The 19,326-nt window shown below is 44.5% G+C and overlaps 1 protein-coding gene across 1 annotated transcript in view; it reads left to right on the top strand.

Moving 5' to 3' along the window:
- KCTD19 (potassium channel tetramerization domain containing 19) overlaps positions 1-19,326 on the top strand; it is a 47,298-nt gene that overhangs the window by 25,045 nt on the left and 2,927 nt on the right. Inside the window, exons 8-14 of the mRNA XM_077463333.1 lie at positions 492-595; positions 3,218-3,360; positions 6,518-6,601; positions 7,796-7,850; positions 15,089-16,025; positions 17,667-17,852; positions 18,077-18,231. Coding sequence (XP_077319459.1) covers positions 492-595; positions 3,218-3,360; positions 6,518-6,601; positions 7,796-7,850; positions 15,089-16,025; positions 17,667-17,852; positions 18,077-18,231 — 1,664 coding nt within the window. The remainder of the gene's footprint in view (positions 1-491; positions 596-3,217; positions 3,361-6,517; positions 6,602-7,795; positions 7,851-15,088; positions 16,026-17,666; positions 17,853-18,076; positions 18,232-19,326) is intronic.

Raw genomic sequence — 19,326 nt, 5'->3', positions numbered from 1 at the left:
TGTCAGCATACCAAGACTATTTGGACAATGTCATGCTCACAACTTTGTGGGAACAGTTTGGGGATGGCCCCTTGCCATGACTGCGCACAAAGCAAGGTTTACGACTCTCCTGTTAACTCAGGGGTCATGTTTTTAAGGCTGATATTTGGTGCTGGGATTGTACACTATTTTGCAGGTGGATGTGATTTAGCACACCTTTCTGATTCACCGCTTGGTCCGCATCTCCACTGGAAACTGTTTTTGAACTTTTTATGAGCAAACTATTGATGATTTATTGCGCTGCACTTTAAGTTTGGACATTTACTATTTAGGTGCTGTGGAATTCACCTTCAGTGTTCAGCTTGCAAGATCTTTTTGTTGTTTATAGAGTTTTAGGATTTGATTGTGATGATTGTTTCTTTATCTGATATATTTTTATAGCAAGATATCTGTAATAATTAGTGCTACGAATGAACCTCATTATTTTATAGAATATCACCCTGTTTTCCTAGGTGGAAGCTGGAGAGCTGATTTGCAGCAGTATTCATCCACCCAGATAGTCAGAGTCTATGTTAGAAGCTACTGGTATGCCACACGCCTGAAAACGTTATTGAAGGTACAACCAGAAACAAGCCATTATGTGTACTATGAAGTGAAGTACAAAAAGATTAAAATCTGTATGATTGCAAAAAGTTTGGTGGACTGCATTTTTTTTTTTTTTTTTTTACCAAAAGGGCACCTTTAGACATCAGCATTGTTAGTCTTGGGGGGGTAAATGTATTAGCAGGTTTAGATACACTAACAACTTGAAGCCAAACTATAGCTAACACTTTATAATCCATTACAGTAAACCCTTTTGTTCCTTTTGAGATCAAGGTTTTGCATGAATAAATAAACACTGCCCATTTTAATGACCCCTGTCAGTGTTAAATGGTTTGTCTCACCCATATAAACTGATACATTCTGCTGGAGAGTTTGAGCTTGTGAAAAACAGCAGACTTACTGGCCAGATCACCAGGTGAAGATAGAAGACAGAATGCCTAATAAAGAAAACTAATGCAGCCCCTTACATCTTAAGAATTGGTAAGCTGCAAAATAATGCATTTCTGCTTTTGGGTTGATTGTAGCCATATTACTCAATCTTCTCTGCTTTTTGGTTTATCTCGCTTTAACTGTTCGCATGAATGCCACAAATGTTTGCTGTATACTACAACTGTTTCCTCCCCCCTTCTTACACCTATGCTTACTATCCTGTGTAAGAAAGATGTATATACTTAACAATTTTCAGCTCACTCTGGTCTGGTCACGTGATCTGGCTCCCTTGTCAGTCAATCTGCTGCTGCAGGGGAGAGGAGGGAGCACCGACAAAGGATGGGCCCATTGAAGCCTATGGGTGAAGTCACCATTAGTGGCTTTACTAGCCAACGTTTGGAGCGCTCTCTTCTGCAGCAACAACTGGATGATGCTGGGGAGATCACGTGACCGGACCAGAGCGGCCTGAAATTAAACAAATATATGCATCTGTCTCACATAGGTTAGTAAGTATAAGTGTTAGGAAGGGGGTGGGGACAGTTTTAAGAGTGGTTAGGGTTGAGCCGGAATTTTACTTTTAAGATATTTGTGCAGAGAAAGTTTTATACGTAGACCCCAGGATTTTAAAATGGTTTAACCCCTTTCACACTGGGGTGCTTTGCAAGCGCTACAGTGCTAAAGATAGCGCCTGTATAGCGCCTCTTGGGCTTTCACACTGGAGCGGTGCACTTGCAGGACGTTAAAAAAAAATCCTGCTAGCAGCATCTTTGCATACACCGCTCCTTCACCGCTCCTGCCCATTGAAATCAGTGGGGCAGCACAGCTATACTGCACTTTTAACCCTTTTTCAGCCGCTAGTGGGGGTTAAAACCACCCCACTTGCAGCCGAATAGCGCCACTAAAACTACGGAAAGGCGGCGTTAAAAATAGCACAGTTTTACTGCCAGCGCCTGCACCGACCCAGTGTGAAAGGGGCCTAAATGCAGAGAACAGTAAGACCCCTTTGACACTCAGACCGCCCGATTGTTTTTAATGGATCAGGGGTTGCTTCTTAGCCAAGGGAAGTGGGCTCACTCACAATTTTGCCTAAGAACACCGCCATAAATAAAGAACGGTACAAAAACCTCCTCCGAGAGCAACTTCTCCCAACCATCCAAGAACAGTTTGGTGAGGAACAATGCCTTTCCCAGCATTAAGTAGCACCTCTCCATAAGGTAGAAGTGATAGCTAAGTGGGTTGGGGAACAAAACATCAAAATTTTGGGTCCATGGCCAGGAAACTCCCCAGACCTTAATCCCATGGAGAACTCGTGGTCAGTCCTCAAGATACGGGTGAACAAAAAATAAAACACAAATTCTGACAAACTCCAAGCACTGATTATGCTAGAATGGGGGGCGGCCATCAGTCAGGATGTGGCCCAGAAGTTGAGTGATAACATGCCAGGGGGAATTGCAGACGTTTTGAAAAAGAAGGGTCACCACTGCAAATATTGACTATTTGCATAAACTTCATGCCATTGTCAATAAAAGCCTTTGACACTTATGAAATGCTTGTAATTACACTTCAGTATCCCATAGTAACATCTTACAAAAAGATCTAAAAACGCTGAAGCAGCAGATTTTGTGCAAATTAATATTTGTGTCATTCTCAAGACTTTTGGCCACGGCTGTGAACAAAAGCCGGTTATCGGCATTCCTTTCCTCATGCTGACAGCATGAGGAGAGGAGAGCTGATAACCAGCTTGTGTGAAAGGGCTATGATTATCAGTGCAGCCCCAACAATGCCCCACCAGTGCTGCCCATCAGTGCCACCTCTTTAGTGCCTGGCAGTTCCGCCTCATCAGTGCCCATCAGCGAAGGAGAAAAATTACCTGTTTGCAAAATGTTATAACAAACTATGAAAAACTTAATTTTTTGGTCTTTTTTTGTTTATTTAGCAAAAAAAAAAAAAAAACAGTGGTGATTAAATAACCACCAAAAGAAAGCTCTATTTGTGTGATTTAAATAAATCATAAAAATGTAATGAGTTGCATGCCTGCGCAATTGTCATTCAAAATGTGACAGCGCTGAAAGCTGGGCAGGAAGGGGGTGAAAGTGCTTAATGAGAACATTCAGTACATTTATCTTTATTTTAAATAATGCCTCCTCTTTTTATCGATTTGTGAATATGATATATCAAATATTAAATATTTTTTTTCTTTTTTCAGTATCCAGAACTGCTCACCAACTCCAAGAAGACACGCTGGATCACCTGTGGCTTTTCCTTGCTAGTGATTGGAGATGGATCGATTTTCAGGCATATCCTAAACTTTCTGAGACTTGGAAGACTCCTCCTGCCCTCCGACTTTAAGTGAGTAGAAAGAAGTACCGGAACACCGAATCTCCAAAAGTACAGAAAATGTTTTGGGTCTCCCAGGTCATTAATTTAGATTCCTTTTAGTTCTCTAGTTCAGGTTTGAAAATCAGACATACCCCACTTTGCAGCCTTGTCCACCATTGCAGCCTTGTCCACCATTGCAGCCTTGTCCACCATTGAAGCCTTGTTAGTGTCATATGCAGCCTTATCCACCATTGCAGCCTTGTCAGTCAGCCTTGTCCACCATTGCAGCCTTGTCAGTCAGCCTTGTCAGTCAGCCTTGTCAGTCAGCCTTATCCACCATTGCAGCCTTGTCAGTCAGCCTTGTCCACCATTGCAGCCTTGTCAGTCAGCCTTGTCCACCATTGCAACCTTGTCAGTCAGCCTTGTCCACCATTGCAACCTTGTCAGTCAGCCTTGTCCACCATTGCAACCTTGTCAGTCAGCCTTGTCCACCATTGCAACCTTGTCAGTCAGCCTTGTCCACCATTGCAACCTTGTCAGTCAGCCTTGTCCACCATTGCAACCTTGTCAGTCAGCCTTGTCCACCATTGCAACCTTGTCAGTCAGCCTTGTCCACCATTGCAACCTTGTCAGTCAGCCTTGTCCACCATTGCAACCTTGTCAGTCAGCCTTGTCCACCATTGCAACCTTGTCAGTCAGCCTTGTCCACCATTGCAGCCTTGTCCACCATTGAAGCCTTGTTAGTGTCATATGCAGCCTTATCCACCATTGCAGCCTTGTCAGTCAGCCTTGTCAGTCAGCCTTGTCAGTCAGCCTTGTCAGTCAGCCTTGTCCACTATTGCAGCCTTGTCAGTCAGCCTTGTCCACCATTGCAGCCTTGTCAGTCAGCCTTGTCCAACATTGCAGCCTTGTCAGTCAGCCTTGTCCACCATTGCAGCCTTGTCAGTCAGCCTTGTCCACCATTGCAACCTTGTCAGTCAGCCTTGTCCACCATTGCAACCTTGTCAGTCAGCCTTGTCCACCATTGCAACCTTGTCAGTCAGCCTTGTCCACCATTGCAACCTTGTCAGTCAGCCTTGTCAGTCAGCCTTGTCCACCATTGCAGCCTTGTCAGTCAGCCTTGTCCAACATTGCAGCCTTGTCAGTCAGCCTTGTCAGTCAGCCTTGTCCACCATTGCAGCCTTGTCAGTCAGCCTTGTCCAACATTGCAGCCTTGTCAGTTTTTTTTTTAAATGCCACTGCCGAGATACAGAGCCGGATGTCCTGTGTATCTCGGCAGCGCGCGCTAGTTCTCGGCGGCCTACGGCTCTTCTCGGCAGCTTTCGGCTGCCTTCGGGCCGTTCTCGGCAGCTTTCAGCCATTCTCGGCAGCTTTCGGCCGCCGAGAATGGGCGAAGTTGGCCCAAAGCCGCCGAGAAGAGCCAAAGGCAGCCGAGAAGAGCCGAAGGCGGCTGAAAGCCGCCCAGAGGCTCAGAATTGCGGGGGATCGGCGTATAACACGCACCCGTGATTTTCCCCTGCTTTTAAGGGGATAAAGGTGCGTGTTATACGCCGATAAATACGGTATGTAAACCAAAAATGTACTTAAAGTGAAGCAATACGCTTTTTCACTTCTCAATGCATGTAAATACACCAGCTCTATGGGAAATCTTGGTCAGCTTGACATGGCACTGCTCCCGAACCATAAGTGACAGTGACAACAAACTTGGGGAGCATGTTAAGGGGGTCCCACGACTACGACGTGGTAGATTACCTAGGCAAGCTGGCTGCCCCCAAAATCGGATATGTTGTAGTCCTGGGTCCCCTCTCGGTGCTCCACAAGTTTGGTTTCCTGTCATTAATGGTTCAGGAGAACAGTGCCATGCCAAGCTGACCAAGATTTAACCTATAGGCCAATGTGTCCATACTTGCGAGGCACTTTAATTACAGCCGTGGGTAGGTCTGTACTCGCGAGTATACATAAAGTGAGTGTACAAAAAGCAGAGCATATCTCTAATTTTGAAGTGCCTCTCTGATTTAGGCCTCGTTCATACAGGTGTACTGTAGCGTAAGCCCTGCTCTGAGGTCTCCCAAGTGTTCTGTGCATCCCTGTGCAGGCAGTCCCATTCATGTCAATTTGGATGCAGTGGCTGCACGGACACAGCCGCTGTTCCCAATGCAACAGCCGTCATGGACAGCTCAGTAGTATCTAATGTTCATAATGTGGAGCATTGCTTGCAATGAGTAGCAGGGAGTCTGCTACTGAGTATGAGCTGAGCAGTGAACTACATCAGCGGCATAAGTTGTGTAGGTCTTGCCCTTTTTTGTGCACCCCTCCCTGCTGAAGGTGGTCGCCTCTTTTTGTCTTGGCCTGGCTCTTGCTAGTGGGCAATCTGAACCCCCATTGTCACTTGATGCACAAGCTAAACTAGGATGCCCAGGCACTGCCCAATGTAATTGGTCAAAATAGCCACTAGATGGCAGGCTTGTACCTATAATCTTAGTAAAGAGAAGTATTTGGCATCTCAGTGGAGGAGTATGGAGTGTATCAGTGGAAAACCTGTGCATCCCTATGCCGGTGTTTCGTCGGATTAGACGACCCATCAGATTTTGTAATGGAAGTGACATTCCATCGCCACCATCTTGCTACACCCCGCATTGATCCACAGTAAAGATAGAGTGAGAAGGCGGCAAGCGAACGTCTTGCTACACCCACATTTTTTGCATTTCACACTTAGTTTTACCAGTAAACTGAGTTTATATAGTGAAATACAGTATTTAAAAATAAGTCAGATGGATTTCAAAGTACTGGATGTATCGAGATGTTCGCTTGCCGCCTTCTCACTGTATCCTTACTGTAGACGAGTGTGGGATGTAGCAAGATGGCGGTGACGGAACGTCACTTCCGTTACAAAATCTGACGGGTCGCCTAATCTGACAAAAGACCAGCAAACATGGCCTACGCATGGGTATACGCTTAAGTACGGTCTGGTAAATGCAGCCAATTATTACTTGAGAGAGAGAGCCACTCTGAGTGCAGTGTCTTGTAACCCATATGTGTGTTATGTAAATCTACCTCTGAGTTTGCCTGTGATTGTTATCAATGTCCAGTGTGGTTCCTAGTTTTCCATGATATGATATGATTCAGGTTCACGTACTGTATGTGAATTTAGATATCTAGGATAGAGCTTAATTTTGCTGTCTTTCAGGGAATGGAGACTTCTGTGTCAGGAAGTGCATGAGTTTAATGTCTCCGCTCTCAAGCAAGCCCTGAGTCAATGCCTGGAGTACAGGTACTGAGGTCACATTTATCTGCTTTTTCCAAGAAGTTACTAATTACAGTTAAAGTTTATGTCCAGCCAAAACAGTTTTTTTTTCCATAGCTTTGGAAAGAGTGGGGAAGCGTTAAAACCCCTGTCAGGTTCTTACTGTTATCCAGGGCTCCGGTACCACTTAAAGAGGAGCTCCACCCAAAAGGGGAAGTTCCTCTTTAAGCACTACTTCCAGCACTTCTTCCCCTCAAATATGCTACATTCGACATGTCATTTTTTTGTGGGGGACAGGTATCTAGTTTTGACAGGTACCCGCTCCCACTTCCGCTCAGGAAGTTGTCCCCTCCCCCCCCCTCCTTGCAACCTTCTGGGACACATCACAAGTCCCAGAAGATTGCCTGACCAATAGGGAGGTGCTGTGCAGCCGCAAGCTGTCTGCCTGTGAAGCCGCAAGCTGTAACAGCAGGGTACCCACACTTGCAATGCTGGTGCAGTGGAGAGGCGAGGGAGAGAAGGGAGGTTTCAGGCAGCCGCATCACTGCCGCATCACTGGATCAAGGGACAGATGAGTGTCTGTTTATTAAAAGTCAGCAGCTACACTTTTTGGAGGGCAACACAAAAAAAATAGCCACTGATTACCGTGTAAATGTCACTGGCAGGGAAGGGGTTAACACTAGGGGGGGGGGGATCAAGGGGTTAAGTGTTCCCCTCGGGGCTGATTCTAACTGGGGGGGGGGAGCAGTGTACTGACTGGGAGTAGAGAGAGATCACTGTTCCTGATCACTAGGAACAGCAGACCGCTCTCTACTCCCCTATCAGAACGGGGATCTGTCTGTTTACATTGACAGATCCCCGTTCTGGCTCTCTGAGGAGCGATCGCCGCTGCCAGCCACGCGCATTGGCTCCAGGGTCGCCCGTGCCCCTTTACCCCTTAAAGCGGCCGCTGTACAGCTACGGTGATTTGCGCAAGGGAACCAACCTGACACCGTATAACGAAGACGACTGGACGACAAGCAGTGAATATAAACACTAATTATATATGCCAATATTATACCAAAAGTTTAGAGATGATATTTCTGTAGAGATCTAATATCTCTTTTAGACGTGTCCTGTAATCTGTTAGTAAAATAGCTGGATTTTGGGAGCACTGACTGGTGGATTATAGAATAATATAAAAAGCCACATACTGTCATTTAAACTATATTTATTCTGCAGATTATGGGAAAGAGAGCAAGAATCTACAGAATGTTCACTGGACTCAAAAGCTCAGGTGAGTCTTTCTGTATCGGATAAAATATTTGTTTGGACTATTCTACTTCATAAATATGGAAAAATATACTGACATTCAAAAATGATGCCAGACATTATTTTAACCACTTACCGACCACAATATGTATATTTATGTTCCGATCTGCACGTAGTTTTCCGGGAATATGGCTGAAGATATCAGCCATAACTCTTTTTTTTTTTCTCATGGAGCCGGTCTGAACGGCGCAAGAGCCGCTGGAGCGGTTTCCGAAGCGGTGGGAGTGGGCATTCCCCCTCCCCCCTCCCGCGGCTGTTTATCAGGCTTGGTTTGCCTGTGAAACGATCTGACAATGCGCCAGCTGCCCCCCATAGGCGATCAAAGAGTTAACACTCTTTGATCGACTCTATGGCTTTGGCGGACCAGAGTAGCGCCATGACGTAACTTCCAGTCCAGGCTGGAGGAAAAAAACAAAAACGATTTAAATATTTTATTTGATCTTTTGCTTTTAAAGGTAAAGAAAAGATTTTGGGTCTTTTTTTAACCCAGATCTCTGCATAAAGAGGACCTGTCATCCTTTATTTCTATTACAAGGGATGTTTACATTCCTTGTAATAGGAATAAAAGTGCTAAAAAAAAAAAAAACATTTAATGGACAGTGTAAAAATAAAAAGTAAAATAATAATGAAAAGAAAAAAAATTAAAGCACCTCCATCCCTCTGTGTTCGCACGCAAAAGCGAATGCATACGTAAGTTGCGCATGCATATGTAAACAATGTTCACACCACACATGTGAGATATCGCTGATAACGTTAGAGTGCGAGCAATAATTCTAGAGATCGGTGCATTTTTTTTTTTAGCACTGATCACTGTATTGGTGTCCCTGGTCAATAAAAAGTGTCACTTAAGCCGCGTACACACGGGCGAACTGTATGGCCAACTTAGTCCATCGAAACACATTTCAGCGGACAGTCCGCTCATGTGTGGGCTTCAGCGGACTTTTTTAGCGTGCAGTCTGGCGGACTAAGTATTTCGGAATTTCCGTAATACTGTCCGTCATACTTTGGTTTCAGCGGACAATCCGCTCGTGAGTAGGCTAGTTCGACGGACTAAGTATGGCGCATGCTCAGAAAGGATTTACACGGCGAAAGGTTGCATTGCTGTGTATTGGACTTCCTATTTCTAGTCCCGTCGTACGTGCTGTACACGTCATCGCGCAAACTTTCGTCGGACTGTTTGTGCATCCGTGTGTGGTCAAGTCCGTTCATTCGAAAGTAGGACGGACTGTCCGTCGGATTGTCTGACGGACTAAGTTGGCCATACAGTCCGCCCGTGTGTACGCGGCTTTAGGGTCACCAAAAATATGTAGAAGCATACATATTGGCCTATCTGATGAAGATTTTTTTTTTTTTTTGGGGGGGGGGGGGAATATTTATTATAGCAAAAAGTAGAAATATTGTTATTTTTTTTTCAAAATTGTCTTTTTTTTGTTTATAGAGCAAAAAAGAAAAAACGCAGAGGTGATCAAATAACACAAATGTAGATGAATACATATGGGTCTAAACTGATGAAAAATTAGTGTTTTTTACTTTTCGTATTGGATATGTATTATAGCAAAAAGTAAAAAAAAAAAAAATATATATATATATATTTTCTTTTTTTGTTTATATCGCAAAAAATAAAAACCGCAGAGGTGATCAAATGCCTCCAAAAGAAAGCTCTATTTGTGGGGAAAAAAGGACATCAATTTTATTTGGGTACAACGTCACACGACCACGCAATTATCAGTTAAATTAACCCAGTGGCATATCGCAAAAAATGGCCTGGTCGTTAAGGGGGTAAATCCTTCCGGGGAGGATGAAGTGGTTAAAGCGGGAGTCTGCCGTTTTTTTTTTAAAAAAAACAGCAGCTACAAATACTGCAGCTGCTGACTTTTAAAATAATGACACTTACCCGCCCAGCGCGCCCGCGATGTCGGCACCCGAAGCCGATCTCTCGATCGTCTCTCGGGTGCTGCCGCCGCCATCTTGGGTATAGGAATCAGGAAGTGGAGCCTTGCGGCTTAATTTCCTGGTTCCCTACTGCGCATGCGCGAGTCGCGCTGCGCAAGAAGGATGGTCCCCGCTGTCTCCGGGATCCGTGTGTTTCCCAGCAGGCAGCGGGGGACCTTCAGAAAGGGGCGTAGATTCTGCGGAAAGGGGCATAGCTTCTGCAGATATCTATGCTGGAAGTGGGTGCAGATACCTGTATTGTAGAGGTACCTGCACCCCCCTGAAAGGTGCCAATTGTGGCGCCGGAGGGGGAGGGAGGGTTCCAATGAGCGGAAGCTCCACTTTAGGGTGGAGCTCTGCTTTAACTTTTAAACAACAAATGTCAGAAATAGGCCTGGTCTTGAAGTGGTTAAACAAAAAGTTCCATAAAAATCATGGTTGGAAAGTGGTAAATGTGTTTTTTATTTAAATGTATTTTCCTATACAGAGTGCTTTATTGCCTAAATCATCAGGGTGCCCTAAAAAAGTACCTTAAAGCCCAACTCCGAGCAGATAAAAAAAAAAAAAAAAAGATCCCTTGTATTTGGGCTGTTCCCGTACAGCAAGGGTTAATTATTTGTAGGTCTAAGAGAATAATAAAAGAAGATCTACCTTCCCAATCTTCTTCTCCTCCCCACTGCTAGATCGGTCCCTACGGTGTCTTTTGCCCACACTCCATTGGTCTAGGGTCCGATATTCGCGGCACCTATAGCTCTGCAAGAAGTGAAGATTGGAGTTGCCACCCACTGCTACACATTACTAGTCTTCCTTTACAGGATAGTAAATTAGTAATTTGTTACAGGCTTGTAACTAATCAGTTTCAGATCTCCACAGTAAAAAAAAACATATTTGAAAACTGAGGCACTAAATGTGTTTGTCATGCAGCAGCACATTCCTTATTTCAGGCATTTTACCATATGAAGCCCATTATCTTCTTGTTAAAGGGGTTGTAACGGTTCGTTTATTATTATCTAAATAGGTTCCTTTGAGCTAGTGCGTTGTTGGTTCACTTTCTTTTTCCTTCGATTTCCCTTCTAAATGTTTTTTTTCTTTGTCTGAATTTCTCACTTCCTGTTCCTCCTCAGTAAGCTGTTCTGGCTGACTAAACACCGCTCAGATGATGGTGTGAAGTTTACTGAGGAGAAACAGGAAGTGAGAAATTCAGACAAAGAAAAAAACATTTAGAAGGGAAATCGAAGGAAAAGGTAAGTGAACCAACAATGCACTAGCTTAAAGGAACCTATTTAGAAAATAAAAAACAAAGCTTTACAACCCCTTTAACCATGAGAGAGAAGTAATTTCTGGCAGTATACAATGTGCCGGTAATGTGAAAGTAAACTGAACAAAAACAAAAACGCAGGTACCAAAATACTAATCCATTGCTGTTTGGGCCATTCTAATGTACCTGATCTTCTGTTTTGAAAGTTATTTAACCACTTTCAGACCGGACCAATTTGCTGGTCAAAGACCAGACCACTTTTTGCGATTCGGCACTGCGTCGCTTTAACTGATAATTGCGCGGTCGTGTGACGTGGCTCCCAAACAAAATTGACGTCCTTTTTTTCCCACAAATAGAGCTTTCTTTTGGTGGTATTTGATCACCTCTGCGGTTTTTATTTTTTGCGCTATAAACAAAAATAGAGCGACAATTTTGAAAAAAACGCATTATTTTTTACTTTTTGTTATAATAAATATCCCCCAAAAATATATAAAAAAACATTTATTTTCCCTCAGTTTAGGCCGATACGTATTCTTCTACATATTTTTGGTAAAAAAAATCACAATAAGCGATTATTGATTGGTTTGTGCAAAAGTTATAGCGTTTACAAAATAGGGATAGTTTTATAGCATTTTTATTAATAATTTTTTATTATTTATTTTTTTACTAGTAATGGTGGCGATCAGCGATTTTTATTGTGACTGCGACATTGTGGGGGACCCATCAGACATTTTTGACACATTTTTGGGACCATTGTCATTTATACAGTAATCAGTGCTATATAAATGCAGTGATTCCTGTGTAAATGACACTGGCAGTGAAGGGGTTAACCAGTGGGTGGCAGTGTAGGGGTTAAGTGTTCCTAGGGGTGTGCTACTAACTGTGGGGGGGTTGGGCTTTCATTTAGTGAACACTGATCTCTGCTCCAATCACATGGAGCAGAGATCAACGTCACTAGTTGCTAGGCAGAATGAAGAAATGCTGTTTACAACGGCATTTCTTCATTTCGCCGCTCCGTGAGACGATCGCGGGGATGCCCGCGGCGATCGAGTCTGCGGGTCCCGCGACCGGACTCACGGAGGTCCCGACCAGCGCGGGAGCGCGCCGCCGGCGGCGCGCCCCCGATGGCAGGGCGGCAAATTTAAAGGGACGTAAATGTACGCCCATTTGCCTGCCCGTGTCATTCTGTCGACGTACATCCGCGTGCGCTGGTCGGCAAGTGGTTAAAGATGAGCTCCGGGGATATGAATAAACTATCCTTGCAGTGCGGCTCATCTTCACTGCAAGGCCTAAACCTTTTATTTACCTTTTATTCCGATCCCGCACTGTGTCACAGTCTACAGATCTTCTCTCCCCTTCCCGCTGTCCTAAGGAAGTAGGAGCCATTGGCTCCCACTGTGGTCAATCAAAGCCATTGATGAAAGATGGGGCGGGGCCAAGTCCCACTCTCTGTGTCTATAGATGCAGACAGCGAGGGTCAAAAAAAGAGGGGGGGAATTTTGGGACTTTGAATGAAGTACATATGCTATGTGCCTATATCGCGGGTTCATGTAATGAAGAAAAAGGGAGTTTGGGACTTTGAATGAGACTAAGAACATTGTGGAGGAGATTAGAAGAAAACTTATTTAATGACATGTAAAGATGTAAAATTCATAAAATAAAACAAAAAATATATGGCAAGTGTAGATAACATATACATCTACATATACAGGAAAGAAAAAGTCAATCATATGAATACATATCAACTTGGTAACACACAGTATAAAAATGTTAATAAATAAATTATGTCAATTCATATTGGTACAATCATCATAAGGCAGCATATTGCAAACAGGTAAGTAATATGAAATAGTGTAAACATGATTGATGTACACAATGAACTAGGATAGATACAGGTGCAGGCATGTAACTGTATCCTAAGGTGTCCGACGCGTTTCATGTGTAAACACTTATCAGGGGAAGAAGTTCAAAAACATCTATAAAAGATAAATTGATTAAGCAACGGCAGGGGTCAAGAGCAAGCCTGCACCAGAGCCCCCATAGAATGCAGCTTTCTATGGGGGCACTTGCCGGGAGAAGAAGCCAGGAGGCCCCGTGGGGGACCTGAGAAGAGGAAGTTCAGAACCGCTCTGCAGTGCAAGGACAGCTTTCTAATTTCCCCAGCTTCATTGTTAACATGTGTTGGTACATCTCATTTTATTTGACCCTCTTTTTAGCTAAAGGCGTCATTGGTCCTCTGGTGAGTGGACATCCAACTGAGCACTTCTGGGTGATTTTAATACATACAAGTTGCTGATGTTTTCCCACAATTTAACATATTGAAGACTCAGGGTGTAGATGAAGTTATAAAGCGTTTTAAAGGAGTTGTAAAGGCAGAAGGTTTTACATCTTAATGCATTTTGCATAAAGATAAAAAGCCTTCTGTGTGTAGCAGCACCCCCCCCCCCCCTAATTACCACCCTGAGCCCCTGCTCTCTCCAGCGATGTCCACAATCCCCTCAGCCATCCAAGACATTCCTCCTGATTGGCTGAGACGGATCAGCGGCGCCATTGGCTCCCGCGACTGTCAATCAAATTCAGTCAGCCAATCAGGGGAGAGAGGGGGCTCCATGTCTGAATGGATACACGGAGCTCTGACTCGGCTTGGGCGCCCCCTGTAGCAAGCTACTGGCACTGAACAGGAAGGAGGGGCCAGGAGCACAGAAGAGGGACCCGAGAAGAGGAGGAACCGGGCTGCTCTGTGCAAATCCAACTGCATAGAGGATGTAAGCATAACATGTTTGTTATTTTTCTTTTTTTTTAAATGAGCCTTTACAATCACTTTAAAAGGACTTTTTTATTCTTTGCCCATTGCTATTGTGTCGCAAATTAGCTTTGATTATATTTTTGGTTTAAAGTGCGTGTAAACCCGATTCATGAAATTTGAACTGGGCACATCTATCCGTAGTGTTTACTTATCTCTCTCCAAAGCCTTAAGTCCTGTGTCTTTCTCCTGCTCCGCTCTTCTGTTATCAGCGTGATAACTTCTGACAAGATAAAAGCAGCTGAAAATTTGTGTCCGAGGGGGTGCTATAAATAGATCAGCAGAGAGCTTGTCTATTCACAGCACAGCTCTGCACATATCTTCCTTGTGGGTGTCTTTTTTCCAATCAGCTGTCACACGGTGTATGCCAAGACTCCCCTCCCACAGCTGAAACTGGAAGAAAAAAACTGACCATGAAGTATACTTTCTAAACAGTGTATAAAGCTGAAGACAGCAGCTATACAAATAAAACTTATGTAGGGAGATTTGTTTTATCCCTGTGTATCATCTGAGGCTGTTCACTTCACCGGGTATAGGACTGGGGTTACATCCACTTAAACCACTTCACACTTTACCATTTCTATATCACAGATGTATGAACTGCCAACTGTTTAGTAATGCACTTTATTGTATATGATTTATCAGTTTACCATTTTTAAAGAGGAACTGCAGTCTGCTCACATAATTTGTAATAAAAACATCTTTGCCATTCTGAAGCTTCCCTCCAACCACTTTTCATATTATTTTATATATACTGTACTTGCCAAATATTCTGCAGAAATCTCCCTCTATTGAGTCTGGCTGCATCCATTTTAACTGTGGGCAGCTGAAGCTGCTGCCTGTTCACTTCCTGGATTTACACAGAGGCACACCTCCAGCTCTTCAGCTCTCATTGGCCCTTTTATGACACACACCACCTCCCTTCCTGGCAAACTCTTACAAGAATGAGAGAGAGAGCTGTGCATGATGTCATGACCAGACAAGAAACAGAAAGTGGGCTGTATAAGGTATTTACTGGCAGGAAAAAAATGTTTTACTGTCCAAAGTTAAAACAACAACAAGGGCAGAAAATTTAATAGATGGAAAGTTGAAAAAAAATGACTGAAGGTCCTTGACTCATCAAAAGCGCCCCTCATATTTATACGCCATTGTTAAAAATGAATTTACTGGCTGGTATGTTGTATGAAATTTCTTTGCGTTTAAATTGCAGGATATGAGATGGAACACCGTCCGTCAGCAAACAATTCTCGTAGATAGATCAGAAGGAAATCAAAAAGTAACAGAGAATGCTGGCTGCTCTACGTCAGCTGAGGGCCTGAAAAGGATTGAATCCAGCAAGAGAAAGGCTTCATCAACAAGCCCGTTTACAACTTCAGAGAGCAACAATTCCGGCGATTTTCCCGCCACTAAATTCTTTAAACTGGAACAAGCTGTGGACAATGAAGAGGCAAAGGTCACTGCCTCCCTGATTTCCAAATTCATGTCATTGGTCAGAAAGCAGCCTGATGGCGGAGCTAAGGGCTCTATGTATCATGATCTTCAAGGAAGAGGCCTTCTGTACACGTCTCCAAAACTGAGTGGAAGAGGCACAGTGAAGAGCCAGAAATGTGTAGCCGACAGAGAAGTGAAGAGCCAGAAATGTGTAGCCGACAGAGAAGTGAAGAGCCAGAAATGTGTAGCCGACAGAGAAGTGAAGAGCCAGAAATGTGTAGCCGACAGAGAAGTGAAGAGCCAGAAATGTGTAGCCGACAGAGAAGTGAAGAGCCAGAAATGTGTAGCCGACAGAGAAGTGAAGAGCCAGAAATGTGTAGCCGACAGAGAAGCGAAGAGCCAGAAATGTGTAGCCGACAGAGAAGTGAAGAGCCACATCTCTGGACACTGGCCGGTAAGGAAGATTACCAGCAGCGAGTTCTTAGTGGAGAATGGAGGGTGCAAAGAAAACCTGGTGGGATCAGTGCATAGGAGCGGATCGCTCAGAGCCATTCCTGTACACAAGGATCAAATGCATCTGCTCACTGTATCGCAGAAGGACAATATAAAGTTGGATGCCACGCAGGAAGATGAACAACGTAGCTACACCAAAGTGTCACCATCTTTATCCAAGTGGACAGGTCAGAGGATGGAGGAAGACAGAATGACCATTATAGGTGAGCCAACCACTGGCACTACTTTACTGATAACTTTGTTAACCACTTGTCGACCGCAATATATTTCTCAGCTGACGACTGGCTTTCTCATCTAAGTGGTCCGAGCGGCTCATTAGCCACTGGATCGCTTTCCGGAGTGGCGGGAGGGATGTCCCCCGCCCTCCCCCCTCTGCCCCACTGGTGTTTCTCAGGCTTACCGTTTTCACCGGCGCTCCCAAGAAACAATCCTACAGTGACATCACTTCCAGCCTAGGGCGGAAGTAAACAATTTTTTTTCCTTGTGATCTTTTGCTTTTACAGTTGAAGGAGAGATTTCGGGTCTCTTTGACCCCCAAATCTTTCTAAAGAGAGGACCTGTCATCCTTATTTCTATTACAAGGGATGCTTACATAGCGGGGCTGCGTTATTGCGGCGGCCAATCGGACACTTTTGCCAATTTGTGGGAACCAGTGACGCCAATACGGTGATCAGTGCTAAAAATATGCACTGTCACTGTACTAATGACACTAGCTGGGAAGGGGTTAAACATCTAGGGGTGCGGAAAGGGTTAAATGTGTGCCTAACCAGTTTTTTTGTGTACTGTGTGTGCTGCTTTTATTAAGGGATGTGCCTTGCAGGGAAACTAAAACCAGCACATCCCAGCTGACAGGACAGAGCTCTGTCTTGTTTACACAAGCAGAGCTTTGTTCAGTGTGTCTCCTCAGCGACCAGCGGGTGCCGGCGGACATCTGTTGGCACCCGCTGATCAGCTCCTGATGTGACTAATCCCAGCAGAAGCGATGCGCCTCCCTTACCCGTATATAAACGTGATTCTGCACAGAAGGACTGCCCTGTAGCAGTAAATCTGCTATAGTGGTCGGGAAGTAGTTCTGTGAAACCTATAACCTATCTCCACATTTGGTAACATGTTATGTTACACCCTATATTTAGGGGGTAACATGTTGCTAAGACCCCTTTCACACTGGAGGCGTTTTTCAGGTGCTAGATCGCTAAAAATAGCGCTTGAAAAAAGCCTCAGCTGCAAACCCAATGTGAAAGCCCGAGTGCTTTCACACTGGGGCGCTGCGCCGGCAGGGCGTCACAAAAAGTCCTGCCAGCAACTTCTTTGCAGCGGTGTAGGAGCAGTGAATACACCGCTCCTGCCCATTGAAAACAATGGGGCAGCCCCGCTGCAGCGGCATTTTGCAGGCGGATTTAATCCTTTTTCGGCCGCTAGCAGGGGTTAAAGTCGCTCCGCTGGCGGCTGAATAGCACCGCTAAAATGATTTTTAGCGCAGCTTTACCGCTGACGCTCGGGCACTGTGAGTTTGAAAGCACTCTAAATCTCACTCCCTGAGCCTCCGTGGACTTTTTGTCCTCGATGGACTACGCCGATCAGCGCACTTGTAGTCAGTTGACACTTTCCGTATCTCGGTCACTGAACGCCTGTACAGAGGTATGGCCAGTGAGCTGTAGGAAGTCTCTGCAGGAACCTGCCATTGTACTTGTTATCCACTGATTGCAGGCTCATGTGTAGGAAAAAAAAAAAAGTAATAAATGTACATTTTTTTGCTCGCATTTTGTTTTTCTTAATCTTTTTTTTTTCTTTATTCCTATTGCTGTAAATGACTCCATAATCTTAACTATATATTTTCATTTTAGAGCATGCATACTGTGCCAGGTCACCTATAGAGGGGAAGGAGCTTGCTGGTCTGGGGGCCATTCTCTGGGTTCATCATCACCATCTAATGGCCAATGATGGAAGTGCAGCATCTTTTCAAGAATGCGTTGTGTATACCGCTGAGCAGGATGACAAAAAACTTACTAATTCTGGAGCTGCTTCTGATGGTACGACAGAAGATGTTTTATACTACAGCCCTTCTCACACTGCTATTCCTGCAATGGTTGTGCTGTAATCAGACTTAGGAAGACTTCCTTTGGTCATCCACTGGTCTACCTTTTTGGAAAAAAAATATTCCTCGTCCAACTGGGGATTAACAGTCAAAAATTAATGTAATGGGTTCTAAATAATTTTAATCACAAATCTGTTGTTTTTTTTTTTTCTTTTGTAGATCTCCTTTTCCTTTGTGTTAACATGTCACACGAAGAAATCTGTTATGCCAGGAAATGTCACTCCTTTCTGACTGGGATTATCTTGGACTCCCTAGAACAGAGGGACCCCAAATCCACTACTCTCTGTGTGGCAGGTCTTGTGAGCATGTTGTGGGTAAGCATCATGCATGAATAAAAGGCACATTGTGATAGCTACAAATTGATGGTTGTAAGTGTCTATGTTACACATAGCAAAGCAATCCGATCCAAACTGTCTTTTTCTTTTTTGTAAGTGCAGGTTAGACTGATGTCACCCTTGTGATCCTGTCATTAACTGACAACTCACCAGTGACAGGATTGATTTAGGGCAGTGGTCTCCAAACTGTGGCCTGGGGGCCAGGTGTGGCCCTTTGCTTGTATGGCCCTTGGGGCACTATTTCATCCACTGACACCAACACTGAAGCATAATCCCCCCCCCCCACTGACACCAATAAAGGGGCACAATCCTTCCCAATGACACCAGTAATGGGGTCCAATTTCTCCCAATGACACCAACAATAGGGCACAATTCCTTCAACTGACATTAAAGCCGAGGCATTGTTTATTTCCCCCACTGATATTGGGACCTTTTCTACACCCAATGGCCACAGTCCAGCGCCCCCCCCCCCCCCCCCCAATAACCATAAACTGGCCCTTCGCTTTCAAACTTTTGGAGACCCCTGATGTAGAGGGCAGAAAAAATATTCACCTTTTATATACAGCATAGTGCCAATGTAGATTTTCTGACAGCTGGGGGGAGCAGTGTTGCACAAGAAGGTGAACATTTTTCTAGTGATCCGATCCCTGACAAATCTTTGGCAGCTAAAGGATTGCAAGTGGGCATTAGAAAGTGAAAGATTTGAGTCTCTCATGGTCATTTGGGGAACAGGGATGTTTTTACTGCTGTAAAAGTAGAACTTCCGCTTATCTGCTCCCTCCCCCCTCCGATGCCACATTTGGCACTTTTCAGAGGGGATGAGGGGAACGAGTATCTGTTTTTGACAGGTACTCTTTCCCACTTATGAGAGACTGCACCGCTGTCTCTCAGGAGTTCGGTCTCCTTCCTCCACCGCCGGGGCAATTAGAAAGTGCAGCGTGCTTCACGCATGCGCAGTAGGGATTTCCCTTACTACGAATGGCGGAGGCAGCAACCAACAGCCGATCAGATAATCAGCTGGGGTTCTGACATTGCGGGTTCCCTGGACAGGCAAGTGTCCATATTCTACAGTAC

The sequence above is a fragment of the Lithobates pipiens genome, unplaced genomic scaffold (genome assembly GCF_037356315.1).
Source record: "Lithobates pipiens isolate NorthernLeopardFrog02 unplaced genomic scaffold, aLitPip1_a1.2 Scaffold_10, whole genome shotgun sequence".
NCBI lineage: Eukaryota > Metazoa > Chordata > Amphibia > Anura > Ranidae > Lithobates > Lithobates pipiens.
Note: the sequence above shows the minus strand (reverse complement) of the source record. Positions and strands in the feature narration are given on the sequence as shown.